Source organism: Salvia miltiorrhiza, chromosome 3 (assembly GCF_028751815.1).
Source record: "Salvia miltiorrhiza cultivar Shanhuang (shh) chromosome 3, IMPLAD_Smil_shh, whole genome shotgun sequence".
In the NCBI taxonomy this organism is placed as follows: domain Eukaryota; kingdom Viridiplantae; phylum Streptophyta; class Magnoliopsida; order Lamiales; family Lamiaceae; genus Salvia; species Salvia miltiorrhiza.
This window is the reverse complement of record NC_080389.1, coordinates 41,023,802-41,045,992: the sequence shown is the minus strand read 5'-3', so window position 1 is coordinate 41,045,992 and position 22,191 is coordinate 41,023,802. Positions and strand designations below refer to the sequence as shown.

Sequence of the window (22,191 nt, the reverse complement as noted above, 5' to 3'; positions counted from 1 at the left end):
CAACTAAAAATAGTGTTAGTCGTAAATTCAAGTTTTAAAACGTGAATTCATAACTATAAATAGTGTTAATCGTGAATTCGCGTGAATTCACATTTAGAAATATTGTAAGTCGTGAATTCGTGTGAATTCACAACTATAAATAGTACTATTAGTTGTGAATTCAAGTATTTAATAAATTCACAATTAGAAATATTGTTAGTCGTGAATTCAAGCTTTAAAACTGAAACTCACAACTAACATTATTTCTAGTTGTGAATTCATCAAGCTGATTGTGAATTAAGTATAGTTTTAGTTGTGAATTAATAGATCTAGTTGTGAATTCATAGATCTGATAGTGAATTTAAGAACATTAATCAAAATATTCCAATTTCACAAATGAAAATCAAAATCTTCCAGATCAGCACATCACTTTCAATTTTCTCAACTAGCTGCTGCAAATTGCAGGAGAAAAATGACTATAACTTTCCCAAACCTCAAAAGAATAGGAAACAAAACAATAAAAGTTGTCCAAAGCTAAAAATTATGAGAAATCATAAAAAAATGGAAAGGAGTAAAGTTGAGATTAAATCTATCGAGCATACATAACAATGACAAATCTCATTAGTTTTCATATTTAAACGCTGACAAGTAATTAATCTAATAACAATTGATTTGCTGTGTTCAGCAACAATATGAAGATGTTGAGCATAAACAACAATTGTCGTGTTTCAGCAATTTCCTCTGGTTCTATTGATGTGAGAGAGGTGTTCTGATATTTTTTTGAAAATGTGTACTGTGTTTGTGATGATGTATTTGTGGGTAATTTTTTAATTTTAATTTTAGGGAAAATTTAATCATTTAACATAAAAGTGGGTAATTTTTAAAGTTTTTATTTGAGTGGATAAATTTTTAGTTCACTATAAGAAATATGCTAGTTTGATATATTGACTCTATTTTATTTAAAGTTGGGTTGTGGAATCAATGTTATAACTAGTCTAAAATACTTATAAGCTCCTAAAACATAAGTTCATCTAACCTAATTCATTTCTTCATAATTTTATAAACAATAACTATTTTATAAAAATAATTCTATCAGGGGACGTTTACTTTGTAGGATTAGTTTTGATAAATAAAAATAGTAAGATTAATATCTTGTTTACTTTGATGTATTGAAACTTTGAGATATTCCAAAACCTTTGATTATTTCCATCATTTGAACTAATTTTGCTTGATTCATATCCCTTTGAAATGGTGAGATTGAAGTAATCCTATTATTGAAAATAAAAATAGCATCTTATCAACTATGTAAAGTAAAAGACCCCAATGATTTGTTATTTTCATCTTATACTAAACAAAGTTTGTCTTTTTTTAATTCTCTCTCTAGTTCAAATTTCTCTCTCTTAACTTATAAACTCAATTATCAAAATACTTTAATAACTTCTAAGCTCTTAAAACATTACCTTATAAATTCTTAAATATTTACTCCATCCGTTCGCGATATCGTTTCCACATTTGCCATTTCGGTCCGTTCGCGATATCGTTTTCACTTCTATTTATAGAAGTAGGGTCCACAAACTTCCACTCACAATAATAGTGAGACCCAAACTCTACTCACTACAATATCCACTATTATTTACTACTATCCACTACTTTTCTTAAAACTCACGCTATTCACAATGTGAAAACGATATCACAGACGGAGGGAGTATAAGTTATTGGACCTTATAAACTCCATAAAATAATTTTTACCGACACTGTCTTAGTAAAACAAAACTTTATACTTGGAAGCCAAAAAAGAAATTCTTTAGGCAAAAAAAAGCACATATATATATATATATATGTTTATCAGAAAAAGGAAAATGAAAGTACAATAATAATGTACACGAAAACCAATTGCTGTATGGTATTATCTCACGTGGGGTGTAATGGGCCTGGGCCCATTCATTTGGACCATATACGTATTATCTTAAAACTTCGAAGTTGTCTAAAATAAATCTTCACTCCCTCTACTACATTGGAGCTAAACGTTTCTGAAAAAAAAAAAAGTTTCAAATTGGGAGGGCAGCGGAACTCTCTCTCCAGTTTTCGTTTATTGCTTTCGTGAAGGAAGTCCGTAATCCGATTATTGATTACCGCCATCGTCCTGCTTTTGATAAAGTTCAGTTGACCTACTGAAAAAAGTACTCTTTCATATAATTGCATCAGAATTATGTTTTTCCTCTTTACATTTCTCTACTTGTGAACGGTTCTAATCGTTGTGCCTATCTATATTTTTAGACAGGTAGCATTGATTGTATTCATACTCCCATATTCCGTTTATTGGTTGAGATTTATTCACAATTTGCTGAAGTTGCATTTCTGTATTTGCATTTTTGTAAAGTTTGGTTGAGCTTCATTGTTCGGTTTTATCGATGGTGAACTATAATAGATGCATCGGACACTGTCTATGTATAATCACATATTCACACACAATGAGCGCTCGTGTGAATCTATGATAGGTGCAGGTATACACTAGATGAAGCATTTATCTAAGTGGATTTTAGTTGATGCTGAACTTGGGGAACTCTGCGTTTGATTACTCACTGGTTCCATTTTTTGATTTTTAGTTTTCCAGGAACTTTTTGATGGTTTGATTATTGCTTTTATATAGGAATTTGTGTTGCACTTGCAGTGATAAAATTGTAATACTGATACTATTTTAATTTTGAACATGTATGCAGGACTTCCTCAGTTTCAGAAGCATATTAGTGTTAGTAGATTGTCTCCGGATTCTGGCTCGTATATCAATGCAAGCATTAGGAATGATGCGGTTAGTTCTGTAGATCTTTGCTAATTATGTAAAAATATTTTGTAGTTAAATGATGTGTTATATATATATATTTTATGTTTGTTTTGATAATTTTTATGTTACCTAGCAGTCGATGGAGATCCGGCAGAGCTCCTTTGGGCGAGCCGCTGATAGGCCATCAGCGAATTTACTGGCAGAAGGAATTTGCAAAGAAACTGAACCCAAGAGACGATCTCTGAGTGGCATTGCTAGATTAATACGACGTGAAGGGCTGCCTGCGCTGTGGAGCGTACATAAACAGAAAAAGCAGTTGTTGGACAGCTATAGGCTGAAAAATACCTCAATTAACATCGAACCAAATAGACAGCTGTATGATGGCCAATCTAACAGGAGAAGCCCAAAGAAGCAGCAAGAATCCAAGGATGTCTATGAGGATCTGGAATTATCACCCTTTGTAAATGGGCGTTGTTCTTCAAGATGGAGTGCAAGCTCAATGCTTTCTAAATCCGAGATGGCACACATTAAGCAGAATCTTAATTCCAAACGTCTTACCTATGATGAAACAGTCAGTGAGAAGTTTCATGACTCAGAAGATCTGGATGACACCTTAGACTCAAGGGACATAATGATGCAATTTGGTAGAAAAAAAAATTCCTTTGGAAATCTTGTGTATGATCAACGAGGCACTTCTAGCGGTTCTCTTGGTAACCCTAGAGCACTTTTGAACCCTCCAAGTTCTGTGAAGTACGGAAATGCAAAATCAAGGAGAGCAGATAGAGATATAACAGGTAAACACAACATCAATTCTTATCCAAACAGAGATGATGGTCTGCTACTTGATCCTCACTATCGGCACAGAGCTGGCATTGCTCACAAAATGTCAGAAATTCAATCAAAGGAGAAGAGTAAGAAAAACACACTCCCAACACCAATTGTTGTCCTAAAGCCTAACCTAGGAAATATGAAGAATGATCATGATTCATCACCTCACCACCTGGAAGATTGCTTTCCCAACTTTGAAAAAATGACAGGACACCCTAGTGTTGGAAGTGTCAAAGAAATGTCATGGAGAAAGACCAAATCATATTATGATGCAGAATTTTTGAATCCTGTTTCCGAAGAAGCTAGAGCTGAAGAAGCTAGGAAATTAGCTAAAAAAATCACAAGGCAATTGAGAGATGCTTTTGACAAGAGTGAGGATGCAATATATTCTGGGTTCAGAGGATATGCAGCAGATAAGAATTTATATAGTGCTGAAGAAAGGGATATTGACAGTGAGTTGGAAATGTTTAAATGGTCGTCCAGAAGTTCCTTTGTTGATGATAGTAAAAGGAGTAGTCATGCATCTTCTAGGTCTGTCAATGAGGAGGCAAAGAAGAGACTTGCAGAGAGGTGGAAGCTAACTCACAAATATCGAGATTTGGAAATAGTTGGTCAGGGTACCACACTCGGTGAAATGCTTTCCGCACCTGATGCAGAAAAAAGGTCCAGAAAAACTGCTCATGGGCATACTGACAGATCAAGCAAAAAAGTGGGTAGTGATAATGGAAGTTCTATACAGAATGGTCTTTTAGGTACTATCAGTAGGGGGGGTTCAAAGAATAAAAGTGAAAGAAGATTGAGATCGAGATCAGTTCCTCCATTAGGTGGGAGCATTCTTGGAAGAGGTACATGTCATAATATGCTGGATAATGAAAAACATTTGTTTCACAGTGATCCCATAAGCCATGGTACAATTAAGGTGACTAAGCAGTATCCAAGTCACAAAGATCATTTCTCATCTCAAGCTTCAAAATTCAATGGCAAGAAGCCTCTTCCCTGTCCACCCATCTTTATTGAGGAGATAGACTCTTCATTAGAAGCTAGTTTCGAGATCCAAATGGAAGCAAATGTTAAGGACTTACCTTACCAACAACTCACATTTCAGATGGAAGAAAAAGATGACTGCAGTGGTGGTGATGTACCTGAGATAGTGGATGCTGAACATGGAATCACAACCTTGCTTTCTGAAACTTCTCTGTTGCATCCAAGCAATTCTTCAGTGGATAATGAAAGCTCAAGCTCTACTGCTCATGATCAAAAGGACTTCTGTCTTCAGGTCTAGATCTTCACTTTTTTCTTTGGGTGCTTGAGTATCGCATAAGAATATTACTTTGCCTCTTATATTTTGTTTTAGTTTTTTCATTAAAGTTTTTGAAGCCATGTGATCCCTATTTAATGCTACTGCATTCTTATTTTCTTTGCTTTTCCTTGATTGCAAAATTGTGCTTTCACTATATGTGTAGCCCATCTATTTACAACTTTTATATTTTAAATCATGTCCATGCAGTTTATGTTCAAAAGTACTTGCCAAAGATGTATGTATGTTGTTGTTGGCTTTTCTTGTTAATTATCCTCCTCCTGTGAGGGTAGTGATTTATGAATATAGTTGTTTTTATTGATAGTGAGTCTTGTTCCATATGTTGGGATGAGTCTAATATTTTATGAAATATGCAACATCTATCCACATCTATCAATGTGCAGTGCTTCTGGAATAGATTAAAATATAGCTACTTTAATTGGTCTTGATGTGTGGGAAAACTGATATTTGCTACTACTAATTGTGCTTGGGGAGGCCCTTGTGGGAATGTTGTTTGATTTTCGGACATTTAAACTTTTTACGAATAGTTTCGTTTGCCATTGGTGGTTTCCTTTTACCCAAATAAATAGTTGTAACTAGTTGTCTCTTCAAATAAATATAAGACAACTAATCATAGATTATGAACTCGATTCGCTTGCATTGGATCTCTATTATTCTACTAATCATAGATTATGAACTCGATTCGCTTGCATTGGATCTCTATTATTCTATTCTATAGAGACCCTAAAAGAATAAGGCATATATATCCGTGACCTCGCGTCATGCCTGTAGCCTAACATGATGCAGTAGCAGCATAACGAATTCATAAGCTATTTACATTTAGCATTGGTATGCTTACTAACTAGGTACAAAAAGATCCTTCGCTACCCAATCTGGAATGCATAATTCCAACGAAATGAGGCTAACTGTTGTGTAACTTCATTTTCATGATTGATGCCACTTCTTGGAGTGGTTATGAAGAGACACATCCAAGAAATAATCTTTAACAGTCATATATCGGTATATGGTAGTACACAATATCGTGGAAGGATGATGAAACAAGAGCCGTTCTTCATGATAGAACTACTCTTCATATGAAGGTACGAACTTGGGTATACATGTCCTAATAGAACATCACTTAGTTTGAAATCCTTAACATGCGAGCAAATGTTGTGCCCTCAAATGCAACACTGATATCGAGTAGAAGAGAGAACAAGAAACTTTCAAAAGCTTTTTGGGGAGGAGGGAGCCCCCTCACCACTTAAAGAGAGACTGACTTCTTTTTAAGCCTCTCCAATTATGTCCATTATACCTCTTTTACATTTGGATTTTTAGATCTATCTTATAGTTGCTTATTATCTTATAAGTTGTTCGGGTGCCTTGGTCTTTGGTTTCTTTTTTTTTGGTTTTTACCAAAACAAGAAAAACTTCCACATCTTTATTTCACTTGTTTATACTTTGTTGCATCATCAAAATTAATGACTGTTTGATCCCAAGTTGATATTGATAACATAAAGTGAAATATAATGGTTTTTTGGGAAAATCTTGAAATTTTATTGATGGCTAAATGGAACTAGGAAATAAAATCATCGTAAAATTTATCCCATCAAATCAAATTTAAAGATTTGCCTAGCGTAAAGTCGGATTATGCCCTATGCTTTCTCGATGACCCTTGCATCTAAATTAAAGGAAGAGTACAATTTATTCCTGGAATACGCCAATCAAATCATAACTACAAAGCATTCAATCAGCCATTTGATTTGAATGATTTCCTTTCTTCTTTAGTATCCATCTAAAAGGAAATTCTTTTGCTACTATTATTAGAAAATCTTATTCCATCATTGCCATCACCCCCCCACCCCCCTCCCAAATAGGTTTGTTCATAAGGTTCAAATATTGTAACGACCCTTCTCGTACTTCGCGCCCATGAAGAGACTGAGAAATGAGAAGGACCGAAGTTGATTTGGGATTCCAGTGATGATTGAAGTTCACACTCGATTTTGCGGGCCAATTACTCGATCTCAAGTATATCTTCAGAACGGATGCAAACTCGCAAGTCATCTCGAAATCCATGCAAAAGTGAACCCAAACAATGTGCTCGGAATGACAATGAACTTCGGCAATGCCAGATACAAATGTGCCCACATATTCATCCATCGTGCCAAATTGTTTAGTGCTCATAAGGGACTTATATGGGTTAGCTAGTGGATTGTCCCCATATGGTTGTAGGACTTAGAGTTTGTGTCTATGTTGCATGGGAAAATGAACCAACATCCAGTGCATCCATCAAAGGGCTTTGCCTTCATAATGGAGATGGACGAGATGCACTGCTTGACCCAAGATATTCACCGAATGACGAGTAGAACACCAAAAGTCAACTTTGGACAAAAACAAAGAAACATTCGACCCAAGGTTGACGATCAAAGTTGAATGCGTGAGGGTAGTATGTGGCGACACTACTCTAGATGGTTGTAGTGGGCGAGACCACAATGTTGGTGACACCTAGAATTGTTTGATCAAAAAATAGTTGAGCTGGCATCTTTTCGATGCAATCTAAATCATCCAAAAGAATATAACCTATCCCCAACTACAATCCAAATCATAACTATAAATTTATTAATCAAGTGATTTTATACTATAAATTTATTAATCAAGTGATTTTGATGATCTTCTTACCCTTCTTTGGTAGTATGAATGTGTGAGGAGGGTAGACAAACAAATAAAAGTTTGACCCAAACACACGATTGAAGTTGAATGTGCGAGGGTAGAATGTGGAGATGCTACTCTAGTTGGTGAGACCACCGTGTTGGCGTCCCCAAGAGTCGCTTGAAGTATTTAAGCCAATATCTCTTTGATGCAATCTAAAACATCCAAAAGAATATAATCTATTCCTAACTATGATCCTCCAAATATAACTATAAATCCTCCAAATATGATCTTCTTTCCCTTCTTAGTTATACATCCAAAAGGAAAGATTTTTATTGCTATCATTAAAAGATTCATATTCTATCAATAACATGACCATCTATTTCTTTTGCCCCTTGAAAGCTCATTTCTGAATGCTTAAATGGGGTAGCGTAAAAAAAATTATTTTTAAGTGTTATTTCTATATAAGACACAATGCATGTACTATTATATCATCTATCACATTATATCTTTTCATAGATGTGCCTACTAGCTAGGTTATTAAAGGCACAAGTAGCAGGACATACATGGGTCATAGAGCTTAGGCAATGTAAATGCATGAAATCGCTGAACACATAGTAGCAATATATACATATATATATTGACTTGTGTATATATTTAATTTGACATGAAACAATACATGAGACAAGATATTTCTCCAAAAATTGTCAATATGATAGCAAATAGAGATGCTCACTACTGATAAGTGATAACACAAAAGCTAGTACATAAACTATGGATTTGATATAAACGATATATAAGATTGATTTTTTTCGAAAGTTTTTGTATGTATGTTTGTGCAGTTTGTACTAGATATTTAAGAACAATGATTCGAATATAAACCCAATTATGTGCCTTTTTTAAGACACTGATTGACATGTGGCGGTGCGCCATTTCCCTTGTTGTAGTATAATAACTAGTTTTGCTTAGCACGTGTAATATGTATATTGTGGCTAGCATGGCCTTGTACAATGGTTCCAATATTGCTAGGCGGTTGTCTAACCTATACAAGACCTAGGTGTCGTCCATGGAATTCCATAACCTCGCACCTAACTAATAGTATTAACTTTTTGATGCCTTCCGTCACCTTCTGCATTTTACAGCACAAAATTACTTAAATTGTAATCTAGTCAAAACATTTAGGATTCCAAAATTTAGTTTGATCAAAAAGAGACAAAAGCGAAATATTATTGCCTGGACCAGCTTAGATACTACCTAAGTTGGAGGCAGCTAACAAGGCCGATTAGCCCAAGGGTGGGGTAGCCATGCGCAGCGCTCCATCTCATGCTGATTTTGCTGATTGATGTGCTATAGTACTCATTATAAGTAAATGCACACAACTCAAACCTACCATGTGTAGTTATCCAAATAAGAAAAGCTAAGAGCAACACGAGAAAATTGCTTTTACTACCGAAATTGGTTCTAACAAACAAATTTTTTGTTGCTACTAGGATTTTGCAGCAAGAACTTTTGTCTTTAGTAAGAAAAGCTCAGAAGTGGTTAATATCTTTTTGATTATCATTTCTTCTTCTCTTTAGGGGGGAGGGGCTTGTCCGAAGCTGTATTATTGTTCTTGCAAATTTATTCACCTTTTTAAAATAATTTGATTGTATGCATTGATGCATTCATAAATATGATATATATGTATGTATAGGGATGAGATATAGTGAGAATCATCCATTTGGTGAGAAATAAGAACCAACCTACATCATTGATCACTGTCAAATAAATGGACTAGATTTTAGATTTAAGGAATCATAATGCACAAGGATTGACAAATCAACTAATGCGGTTGTGCATGAGTTATTTATTTGTTCAATAGATTATGAGTATTATGCATGCTGAGTATTACGCACGCCAGATCTGGCAGCACATTTGTCCATCTCTTGTTCTTGGGTGTTTGTGCATGTGTTTTTAATTCTCATTTAAAAATGTCATTCTCACATGAGCCTAATTCTATATACATATAGGATGTGGTTCAAATAAAAATTTCTTATTGTGAGAAATGTTAGAACTCTTGACCTATAAAGTAACTGCACTGAAACTGAACCCGTAAGTAATTTGCGATATTTGCTAAGAGTAGATTTCAGTGCAACTATTTATAGGTTTCAGTGCAAGAGTTATTAAGCAATAGCATTTGCATTAGCTATATTTAGGAACAAGAAAGTCAGAAGTGGTTGATATTTTTTATGCTTTAAAAAAAAAATCTTCTTCAATACAAAGTCTGACAATGAAATTTTAATTTCATCATCACTGATTTTCAAGTTTGTGATATATTTATGCTATTTTTTTGCCACATTCGTACAGTGGAAATGGCTGTTAATGCTGAAATATTCAGGTTACAAAATGCTACTTTATTTGAGAAAGATTGTCATTAATTGTATTACTTATTTATTCTGAGAAAAGTCACTAACTGTATTATTGCTATTTTTGCAAATTTATAAAGTGGTGAATGGTAGTTTTATTCATCTTTTAAAGAAACTTGATGGTATGGAATCTCTGATATTGATTTTTGATATCCATCAATCTTTGATGATTAACTCTAAATAATGATAAATTGTCTGGTATTTTACCTGCCAATTTACTTTGTTTCTAACCATCTCATTTTCATACATATGATATTGATGGAAGTGTAACTCAATTGGTTACATCTACCATGTCTTATATTACATGAGAGAGACTATATTCTTTGCACTTGCTAATGATCACATGTAACTGTAGATGCCATAGGGCTTTTGTATAACACTTGCACATATAACACTTGCACATCAACCTTTTGTCCTAAGGGATCTGTAATATATTTTATGATTAAAATTATTGGATATTGATGAATTTGAAGGACAACACCCACTCATTAAATATTCAGAAGTTTAAACAATGAGTAATTCTTCCCAATGACCTTCATTCCAATTTTACCAATTATATGACTGGAGTTGCTAACTGTATGTGAAGATGGTTTGGGTTACATGCTTTGTCAATGATGCAGGGGAAAGGCTGTGGCAGCCAATGCTCACCCAGCACCTAGGCGGATCTCGGGGGAAATTTTATGACACTGCTGACTGTGTTAATTATGGATGTTTAGTTCATATCTTAGTTGTACCTGTTCTTGTTCTATATCATTATTCTTACATTTCTTTGCAAAAGGTTCTCATCAATTTTTCACGTGATGCTACACTTTTTTATTTGATATTTCTTGTGTTGTGACAATAGAATACATGTTGACTGGATGCTTATTATCATGTATTGCTCTGTGAATGTTCTGTTCATTTAAGTTCTCTCCTTTTTGTTTGGTGATGTTTTAGGAAGTGCACCAAGAAGATTCCGAAGAAGGTGATCCTTCTGTGAACCATCTTGGAGCTGAGCTGGTTTCTTCGGAAAGCTCCAAAGATGCGGATTATGCTAGTCCAGTCTCAGTCCTCGAGACTTCTTTCATTGAGGATGCATCATCTAGTTCAGAAAATACTGAGAGAGTTAGTGCTGAAGTTAGCGGTATGAACTTTTTTATTCTCTGTTTATATTAGTTAACTGGAAGAAATTAGTTTTCTGTGTGTCCATGCAAGTTGCAATAGGTAATCAGTTAGTGAAAGATAATGTTATCTAGTCATATTTAACTATGGTTGAGATCTTAACAGTGAATGAATGACTAATGTTAAATTTGTTTGTTTCATTGGCGCATTGAATATGTATATGTAACTTTTTTTTTGAGAGAGCATAGAGATTAAGGTTTTATCTTTTCTATCATCATTGATGTTCCTAAGAAATTCTTTCGGCATGCTATTCATTCTGACATTAATTGTGCTTTTAATTTGTTGCAATCTATTTTTCATGGGACGCGTGCTCAGGCTTACGATATATTCTGGTGCAAATTTCTCCCTTTTCATCTGTTTCATCCCCATCACTCCTTTGATTTCATTTTTGTCATCATAGAACTCCGAATGCAACTACAGCTCCTCAAGATGGAATCTGAAGCTTATGATAATACATCCACTCATATTTCCAGCGAGAAAGACTCTTTAAGCGCTGAAGGCTGGGAGGCCTCTTATATTCTTGATGTGCTAATCCAAGCGGGCCTTCAAGATTTTGGCTTCGATTTGTTTAGGATAATATGGCATTCCCCAGATTGCCCTCTGGATACCAGGTTGTTTGACATCCTTGAGGAGAAATACCGCAACGAGAGGGCTGCGTCGAGACCAGAGAGGATGTTGCTATTTGACAGAATAAACTCAGGACTATCAGAGATTTTCCTGAAGCATGTTGATGTACGCCCCTGGGTGATGTCAAAATTAGCTGGATCACTGCATCTAACGTGGCAGAAGGAACGAGCCAGAAGCACTGTTGAGAAGCTGATTGGCCAAGAATCTGCAAACGGGCTGCAGGTGACCGAGAGAATACTTGATAGGGAGATGCAGTGGCAAAATCCTAAGGAAGAAATCGCCTTAACCGGTAACGAGATTGGGGAATTATTGATAGATGACTTCATAAACGAGTTTCTATTCGACTAATGGTGATAGTTTAGTGCATAATAAATTGGTCTGGTTTAGTTGGTAAATCTTCGCAGATGAAAATTTTGATGACTAAAGTCTAGTGAGCGAATGAATCTAAATTTAACGAACTAATTAAGAATTTACTGAGAAATATTTTTATGTTGTTTGAGGGCTTCATTAGATGTGAAAGTACTCTGCCTCTCTTAACTGTTTTGGTTTGTATATAAATAAGTTAGTCTGGTGCTTCCATTACTCCTTTCCGCGATGATTTGTCATTTGTGTGTGTTTGTATATTTTTGTTTGGAAATTTCATGTATAGTTGTCGATTGTATATTGTCTGAAACCCTCGAAAACCAAAAAAATTACTCATTTATTACATGATTTTACTCATGATGTCTGAAATTTACTCATTACATGTGCAGTAAATAAATGAAAAAATTACATAATTATTTCCCTGTTCCCTTTTTTTTTTTTTTTTTTTTTTTTCTGAAAAAAGTTGTGTTCCGTATCTGCCATCAATACACCTATCATGCATGTGTTAAATTATAACATAGATATTTTTAATATATGCAAATGATATTTTTTATAAAATTAAACAATACTTTGTTTACAAATAAATGGTATATTACAGAGAGGAAATACATTTAAAAATCAAAATATAAAATCAATAAGTTCTATATCCTCTCTTTAAAACCCATTCTTGCATACCAAAATCGGTAAAATCAATAAGTTTTATATCCCCACCACTTTTTAAAGAAGTCAACACTCTTTCTCTTCGATTTCTGCGCAGAAATGACATGTGGTCACGACGGTAGCACAATATCGTGTCCACGATCGTGGGTACCATCGTGAGCACGATGGCATGCCATGATCATGGCCACCATCGTGGAGGGTGGTGTCTACGACATGCCATTAACTGAATCTACAGATTTGGTGAAGATGAGACTAAGGGTCCATTTGGTAGCATGGTTTCGGCTAGTGTGTTTATTAAACCCGTCTATACATCGTGGTAGCCACGGTTAATTGACGCTGGGGCCCGTTGGCGAGGCTCGGCCCACTGCTATTACATTGTTAATCCTCGGTTTTATGCTGTTGAAGTTGGTGAGTTTATTTTAAACTCACGGTTAAGTGCTTTTATTTTAAAATAGGATTTCCATTATACCCTTTCAAATTTCAAATAACAAAATCGAAAATCTTTGCAAGAACTTCGTCTCAGAACACAAGAACTTCGACTATGAAGGCATCTGCGTCGGCCGACTAGGTATAGTTTACCTCGCGATATTCTTCGCCGAATACATGAATTTTCTTATTGCTCTGCCGAGGCGTGCATTCGATTGTTTCCATTATCCACATTCAGATCGATTCGGCAGAACATTCTATCGGCACCAAAATCTGATCCAGACCGTACAGGAACGTATCAGAAAACCCAATTCAGCCGTACATATTCAGCAAGAAATCACAGATCCAATCCAAAAAAGGAACCGAAATTTGCGAAAGAGACACAAACCTAGAACAATGCGGGGTCAAAATCGTGAGACTTAAGCAGAGAGTCTTCCCACACTCGCTGCCTGCAGCAGTGTAACAGCTGAGCAAGAGCTAGCGAAAGGCTGGGGAATTGGATTTTTGATAAATAAATATTAATAATCTGAAGAAAAAAAATTTAGGAGAGAGATGGGATTAGGGAGAGAAGACGACAAACAACTAAGCTTCACTGTCTCCGAACAACAATCGATTTAAATGTTTGGGCAGATTTTAGATAGAGTGGAAATTAAGTACTGGCTTAGAATGTTTTTGGATTTGGCAGATTTGGGGAAATTGGAAGATGGAAGTGTTTGCCTTTTTCAGCGTATAAACGATTTCAACAAAGACGAGGACACAAATGGAAATATGAAATTCTATAGAGAGGGTAATAAAGTCATTTCATTATTTAACCATTCAAATAAAATAGTCTACCAAACAACCATCACGTTTACATAATGTTTACATAACAAGCATTAGCAACAATGTGCCATTTGGTTTATCTCAACCAAGCATTAACCCCATCATACTACCAAACGGACCCTAAGTATTTAATAAAGTTTGTGTGTAAGAGATTGTTGATGGTAGTATTGGTGTGAGAGTTGTGGTGGTTAAATGGTTTACATGCATTCAACACAACATAATATCACCCAAATACTTTCTACAACAGAAACAAAAATTAACACAAAAAAGAAAATCAAAATCCTCATAAAAGCATTCGAAACATCGACCAAAAGGGACGAAGAAAATTTCAAGTGAGGCATGTTTCGTTGCCTTAAAATGAAGGGTCCTTCTAGCAATTTGAAACCAAGACTTATCACGGAGTATATCACAACCTTTCAATCGTCGAGCTAGCAAGTGATGTAGGGCATTACTTGCACTATGATTTCTCCTCACATCAATCAACCTCTACATTACCGTCAAATTCAAACAAAACCTTCTTGAATACATCAATCCTCATGTAAAGGCTCATTCCACGAGTGACATAGAGCAAGGTAGGTCTTTTTCAATCACAATTATCCTACAAAATCAATGTGTACATAATTACATGTTTAAACCAACCAAAGCAACAAAGCACAACAAGATGGAGCCATAGTTGCCGTGACCACGACCGGAGGAGACCACTGTGCCCGCGACCGTGGTCATGAAGGAAAACTTCCATCGTGGGCACGATGGAGGGTGCCGTCGTGGGGCAGATCGCTGCCCATGATCGTCCCATCTAGTCGTCCCCACTACCGGTGGTCGCAACAACCATCCCTCCATTATGGGCTCGATGGAATCGTCTTCCTTCACCTCCATCGAGCCTGTAAGAACTAAAAGATACATACCCAACTGATAACACTCACTTTTCTATGATTTTTAATGTTCATATGATGTCAAATTTATAAGCAATTGAGTGTTTGATAATTGTTTTGTGCTTAAATTGCTTTATCTTGTTAAATGTGATACTTTCTCGTACTTTGATGAAATCTATAGAAATTCGAAGGTGAATTTGGAAGAATAGTCTGAATGAAAGTTATAGATCATCTCTATATGAGTTTGTAGAAGCAAATGGATTGCAAATTAGATTTCAAACGGGGGAGATATGGCTGAAATAAGAAAGTCGCGCAATAGTGAATAGTGACCATCGATTATAACCCGGAAAAGACCTAGTAATAAACATATAAAACTTTGACTTATGGTGAAGACCTTAAAGGATAGGAAAGCCTATGGAAAAGACCTAGCATGATGTCAAGAGCGTAAACATGTATCCAAAACACTTGAGGGACGAGCGATGAGGAGGAAAAACCCTTACACCCACAAGCCCATTCTTGAGTCAACTAATGGCATCATATGACTTTTCTCTTTATTAGTTGTCTGTTTTGTATTAGTTGTCCGTTTTGACTTTGGAAATTTTCATGCATTATGAGATTGTGTTTCGACTGTGCTAACCTTGTGTTTTGAGTCTGTCTTTTCTGTTTCGTTAGTGTTTGTCTGTTGGGCATAATTGCATGTGAACGTTTGAGAACTATTGTGTTTAAAGGGTGTGCATGTGACGACCCCATGTTTGCGCTTGATTTTGTATATGTTTCAAGTTTAGATAAACTCTTTTTTTGTGTTTTGTTTGAGTCTTGAGTCTGAGAGGGCACAATTTAGGAAGATGGATCTTTTGGGCATGATAGTTACATGTACGGGCATAATGTGGTTGCATTTCACGATAAAGGTATGCTTATCAAATCAAAGTAATTTGGGGGTATGAAGCAGTAAGGCACAAAATTCAAAGTTAGAAACGAAGCTGCTCAAATGTTCTAGTCTTTTCACCAAAGTACTGGGCGAAATCCAGCAACATTGGACGGGAGGTCCATGACATAATAAGAATATGGAAGCTTGATACGGGCAGAAGGTGATGCAGATATCTTGGAAGAGGCGAATAAGGTGAAAATCAAATGCCTTATCACTTATGATCAAATAAGCTCAAGATTAGCCTGTAGATAGGGATGAATCGCAAAGATGAAGAGAGCTTGCTCCAATCGACTCTATGGGATGAGCCTTCTCGAGCACAAGATCACTTCTATAAATACAATGTGGCCGTAGGCCAAACGAGTACATTAAGAGACCAACTGCCGTTTCTTTTAAATTCGGAGTGATTGTGAGAAACTAACAAGTCTCTTATGGGCATAACATTTTAGTTTTATGTTTATGTTTTGTGCGACACTTTTGGCCATAAGTATTTGGATAATTTTCTTAAGTTTTTAGTTTAATTCAAGAATGTTTTTCTTTACATTTTGTATTTGTTTCATTTCGCTTATGCCCATAAGTATTTGGCAAGATGATTTGAGCATGAATGTTTAACACTCGTGAGGTCTAATTGAGCATAATAACTGCATGAAAATATTCTTAATACAACAAGTTTGATTTCAAACGGTTGGGCAACTTTATTGGTTAATTCAATGGTTTTGACCACAAGTAACTTTGGGCACAAGGCATAAAGATATAATTTATCTCCAAAAGTACAATGGGTGTTTGAGTGCGCTTGTGTGGGTTTGGCCATATGAATAATTGAATTGAGTCTTTCTAAATCTTAATGCTTTCTGGGCAGAACCTCGAGCGAGAGGCCAACGTGGGGGTGGGTTCTAAGCAGAATAGTTAAAATCCTTTAATAGATAATTTTGGGTTTATACACTAAAATGAGAGATTGGACAAGAGGCTCTAGCGTGCGTGACGCATGACAATATGAGCGTTATTATTTTTGGCCTTTAACTAATTAATATATGCATGTAGTAAATATAATTGCACATATGACCGAGTGACTACTCATATTTGCTTATTCGAATCTAGATCATGTTATCTGTTTATTTTGATCAAGTTACTTTTGTATTTCAGTTTAGTTTTATTTATTGTTTTACCCACAAGAGTAGTCATAATAGTAAGTAAATTTCAAACTCTTTTAGTGACACTGTGACTAGAGAAGTTACAATCAATTCTATGTAGATTCGACCTCGAACTTGTCACTAGCTAAAGTAAGTTATACGCGCAAAATTGTAAATTTATTTGCATAAAGCTTAACAACGTTTTGTCAGAGAGATGGAGGCATAATCATTGTTTCCCTTATTCTGTTATACTTCATTCGTCCCATTATTTATGGCTCATATTCCATTTAGGAGTGTCGCAAGTTAAACAACCTATATTATATCTAACCCCTTATAGAAACTTCCGCTTCGTGTGTGGGTTGCAACCCTAAAATCATTTCCTCTCTCTCTGCACTCGTCTATCTTCGCCTTTCTTCAGTGAAACATTAGCTCTCTCTGGAATCTTCCGTCGCCTCTATTGGTTGAAACCTTAAAATCATTTCCTCTCACTCTATCTGCACTCGCCTCTCTTCGCCTCCTTTGGGGAAAACCCTATCTCTCTCTCTGCACTTGTCTCTCACCATTTTGTTGTTGTTTTCTGTAGCGATCCATATCCGACTTATTGTTCGCCTTGAACTGCTCCACTTTGTTACTGCATCTTGGATTTTGCCCTTGACAGTGTTTTCATCTTTACTGTTTTCTAAGAGGAATTGGATGGTGTGGCTGCCCTTTCAAAAGAAGAAAGATCTTTTCTTCTAGGCATTTTGAAGATGTATTATTTTTTTAGCTTATTTATAGTGTTGTTGGTTCTTGCTGCAAACTGATTTTGGTTGGATTTTAGAATTTGTGAATCTGAAATGGTTAAGTTCTTGTATTTATAGGTAGCTGAAGTTGTTGGAAATATGGTTTTATGCCAAATCTGAAAATTATTATTTAATTAAATATTTATTATTTAATTAAAATAATAATTGGATGTTAATCTACATCTCGAGTAGATCAACGTGATATACTTGAAGTCTCAAAACCGATTTCCGGTGAGTGAGATATTGTATGTCAAAGTTTGGATGTTGAAGAGGGAAAATCAGTTTCAACTTCTGCGTTCAACGATTGCGGCCACCTACCGCAGCCGCCGGAATTGACTGTTTCAACTTCTGCGTTCAACGATTGCGGCCACCTACCGCAGCCGCCGGAGTTGACTGCCGATCCGTTCACACTCGGTTTAACACCTATAAATATGGGTGTGTGGTGAGCTTTAGAATTCACTCTGAAAACTCACAACTCACAACTCACAAAATAGTCTGCATTCTGCATTCCACCTCTAGCTCAGTTTTCGATCCTTATTCAGTTCGCCGGAGCTCGCCGGATTGTGGTGCTACATCCGACGAGACGAAGTCGTTTTACCTTTGGGGAAGATACGCCTAAACCGAAGAGCACTACCGGGGCGATAATCTTCTTGCGGGAAGAGATTCATCTCGACTCGACTTAGTTTATACGTATAATTTATTTATACAGTATATTTTCAGTTGTATAAAATTATTTGAGTTGTAATTTCTCAAATTATTTTCTTTGTAATATTTTCAATTATTTTGAGTTGTAATATCTCAAAATATTTATTTTGTAATATCTCGATCGTGTACCCGATTCTAACAATCGCAAGAAGATTATTTCTCTGCCGTTGATACACGTTCGAGAAATGGCTCACACCGACGTCAATATGGATGGCTCCACCACCTCTGCAACCATCGGTTCAACCACGTCGTCAATATTTTCCTCGATGGGGGCTTCATCGTCAACCATGGCCCCATTGCAAACATCAAGAACTATTGGTCTTGCCGAGAAACCATCAACGTTCTCGGGCAAGAATTTCAAATACTGGCAAGAAAAGATGCTATTCTACCTCGCAACCGTGGGGTTTGCCGGATTCTTGATGGAGGATAAACCTCCAACCCCGAGTGAAGGGGAGACGAGCCAAGAAACTCGTGCCGGATATTTGAACTGGTGCCGCGGCGACTACTTGTGCCGTAACACCGTTCTCATGTCTCTGGACGAACGGCTCTATCGTGTTTTCAAGGTTCATGAAACCGCGAAACAATTGTGGGAGGCCCTTGATCTAAAGTATCAAGTGGACAAGGCGAATACTACCAAGTATGTCGTTGCCAAATGGTTGGAATATAAAATGGTTGACTCCCGACCATTGATGGACCAAGTGGAAGAGTTCCAAAATCTTTCACATGAGGTTCAAGCCGAAGGGATGCCCTTGGCGGATGCATTGCTCGTTGCAATCATCATAGAGAAATTACCTCCTAGTTGGAGGAAATTTCAAAACCTTTTGAAGCATGAGCGCTCGGAGATGTCCGTGCCGATATTGTTATCCAAGCTTCAAATGGAGGATCACGTGAGAAGTCGTGATCAAAAGGGAAAAGCTCCGATGGAGGCAAAGGCCAATCTCGCCGAGAAAGGCGGTCCCTACAACAAACGTGGTCGCCCTAACCCTAATAATAAGGGTAAAGGGAAACAAGGCGGTAGTCAACCATCAAAGTTTGATGGTGTATGTTTTAATTGTGACAAACAAAGTCACATGGCTAAAGATTGCCGCAAGCCAAAGCGGAAGAAGGCAAAGAGCAACGTGAACAACGTCGAGAAGGACTTCGACGATTGGAACCACGATGACTTTGCTGCCATGATCTCCGAGGTGAATCATGTAGACAACCCGAACGCTTGGTTCGTGGACACCGGCGCTACCGTCCATATATGCATAAATCGTGAGTTGTTCCACAACTACAAAGAAGTGGAAAACAAAACGATAATGGAGGCTAGCGAGCGGACATCCCAAGTCCTTGGCATGGGAGATGTGATTCTTCAACTCACGTCGGGCGTGGAGATCACATTGAAAGACGTATTACACGTTCCAACTGTCCGAAAGAATTTAATTTCGGGCTTTAGGCTTACGAATAAGGATTTTGAATTGTTTTTCAAATCTGACTATGTTGTAATACGCAAGTGGGGAAAGTTCCTAGGGAAAGGCTATGCCTCCGAAGGACTTTTCAAACTTGGTGTAAGAGCTTGTAAGCCTGCCAAGGCTAAGATCAATAAAGATGCATCAACCTCTTCTGCTTACTTGATTGAGTGTTCTGATTTATGGCATTGTAGACTTGGACATGTTAATCTAAATGCTATAAAGAGATTAGTAAAAATGAATTTACTAAAAGTTGATGAATACAACTCACAAGAAAAATGTGAAGTTTGTGTTGAAGCCAAGATGGCTAAGTTACCGTTTAAATCGGTAAAAAGGAGCGCTCAACCTTTGGAACTTATTCACACCGATGTTTGTGATTTAAAGTTCGTGCAAACTAGAGGTGGCAAGAAGTACTTTATCACCTTTATAGACGATTGCACAAAGTATTGTTACCTTTACTTATTGAAAAGTAAAGATGAGGCTATTGAAGCTTTTAGAAACTTCAAAAATGAAGCCGAGAATCAACTTGGATGTCGAATTAAGATGGTTTGAAGTGATAGAGGTGGAGAATACGTAGCTCCGTTTGCTGAATTATGCAATGAAAGTGGTATAATACATCAAACGACGGCTCCTTATTCACCACAATCTAACGGCGTTGCTGAACGCAAGAATCGAACTCTTAAGGAGATGATGAATGCCTTGTTGATTAGTTCAGGATTACCCCAGAACATGTGGGGGGAAGCTGTCTTAACGGCCAACTATATCTTGAACAAGATTCCACTCAAAGGGAAAGAAGTAACTCCCTATGAGCTATGGAAAGGAAGAAAACCTTCGTATAAATACCTCAAAGTGTGGGGGTGTTTAGCCAAGGTAGAAGTGCCTTTACCAAAGCAATTTACAATAGGACCTAAAACGGTGGATTGTATCTTCATTGGTCATGCACTTAATAGCAGTGCCTATCGTTTTATAGTGCACAGATCGGAGATACCTGATATACATGTTGGGACAACGATAGAATCAAGGAATGCTATATTCTTTGAAAATATCTATCCTAACAAGGATAAAGGTACATCGAACTCTGATGATGGAGTTGATGGTAATGCTACAGGTTCTAAACCTATGGAAGTAGCTAGTAATTCTACTCAAGTAGATGATGCCACGGGTTCTAATCATGTACCACCTAATAGGAAAAGACCAAGGTCTAAACCTATGGATGTAGAACCGAGACGTGGGGAACGAGTTAGAAAAGCTAATGTCTATGGACCGGATTATGTTGTCTTGATGCTAGATGGCGAACCGGTGACGATTAAAGAAGCTATGTCTGGCTCAGATGCAGCTCTCTGGAAAGAAGCCATCGATATTGAGATTGATTCCATTATGCAGAATCATACTTGGGTGTTAGTGGATCTACCACCTGGAAGTAAAGCTTTAGGATGCAAATGGATCCTAAAGAAGAAGTACAAATCTGATGGTACTATAGATAAGTACAAAGCCCGACTTGTCGTTCAAGGTTTCAGGCAGAAAGAAGGGTACGATTTCTTCGATACCTATTCACCTGTGACCAGACTAACATCTATTCGGATGCTTCTCGCTATTGCTGCCTTGCACAATCTCGAGATTCACCAAATGGATGTGAAAACTGCGTTCTTGTATGGCGAGTTGGAAGATGAAATATATATGAAGCAACCTGAAGGGTTTGTAGTACCTGGGCAAGAGCACAAAGTATGCAAACTTCAAAGGTCTTTATATGGGTTGAAGCAAGCACCGCTTCAATGGCATTTAAAATTTGACAGTGTAATGTTGTCAAATGGATTCAGAATCAATGAGTGCGATAAATGTATCTACATTAAGAATTCTAATAACGGATATGTTATTGTTTGTCTTTATGTAGATGACATGCTCATCATGGGAAGTAATTCCCGAGTGATTCAAGAAACCAAAGGCATGCTAAGTAAAAATTTTAGTATGAAAGATATGGGCTTAGCTGATGTTATCCTTGGAATTAAAATTCTAAGAAGACCTGATGGTATTGCTATAACACAATCTCACTACGTTGAGAAAGTGTCAAAGAAATTCAACGCTTTTGACAAGCCAATAGCTAAGACACCATGGGAACCTAATGTGCATTTGAGTGTACACAAGGGAGAACCTGTTGACGCGATAGAATATACGAAGATTATTGGGAGCTTATTGTATCTAACAAATTGCACTCGTCCCGATATAGCATGCTCGGTCAACAAGTTGGGCAGCTTTACAGCTAACCCTAGTAATGAACATTGGAAAGCTCTTGAAAGGGTTTTGAGATATTTGAAATATACTCAAAACTATGCGAT

At 36.7% G+C, this 22,191-nt stretch overlaps 1 protein-coding gene across 5 annotated transcripts; it reads left to right on the top strand.

Moving 5' to 3' along the window:
• Positions 1 to 1,970: 1,970 nt before the first annotated feature.
• Positions 1,971 to 12,307, top strand: LOC131016737 (uncharacterized). Of its 5 annotated transcripts, none has more exons than XM_057945449.1 (5): positions 1,971 to 2,159; positions 2,700 to 2,788; positions 2,898 to 4,865; positions 10,874 to 11,060; positions 11,499 to 12,307. In XM_057945449.1, exons 3-5 carry the CDS (start codon positions 2,901 to 2,903, stop codon positions 12,071 to 12,073), a joined length of 2,727 nt encoding a protein of 908 aa, XP_057801432.1. In that variant the 5' UTR covers positions 1,971 to 2,159; positions 2,700 to 2,788; positions 2,898 to 2,900; the 3' UTR covers positions 12,074 to 12,307. The 5 variants fall into 5 exon arrangements, with proteins under 5 accessions (XP_057801432.1, XP_057801428.1, XP_057801429.1 ...); XM_057945445.1 differs by having other exon boundaries at positions 1,987 to 2,159; positions 2,895 to 4,865; XM_057945446.1 differs by having other exon boundaries at positions 1,987 to 2,260.
• Positions 12,308 to 22,191: the final 9,884 nt, after the last annotated feature.

What these genes read in the sequence shown, in the direction of transcription:
- LOC131016737 (XM_057945449.1), top strand. Translation starts at nt 2,901, where the DNA reads ATGGAGATCCGGCAGAGCTCCTTTGGGCGAGCCGCTGATAGGCCATCA. An exon ending in AAAAGGACTTCTGTCTTCAG is followed by an intron (nt 4,866 to 10,873) that starts GTCTAGATCTTC and finishes GTGATGTTTTAG; the next exon opens with GAAGTGCACCAAGAAGATTC. An exon ending in AGTTAGTGCTGAAGTTAGCG is followed by an intron (nt 11,061 to 11,498) that starts GTATGAACTTTT and finishes TTGTCATCATAG; the next exon opens with AACTCCGAATGCAACTACAG.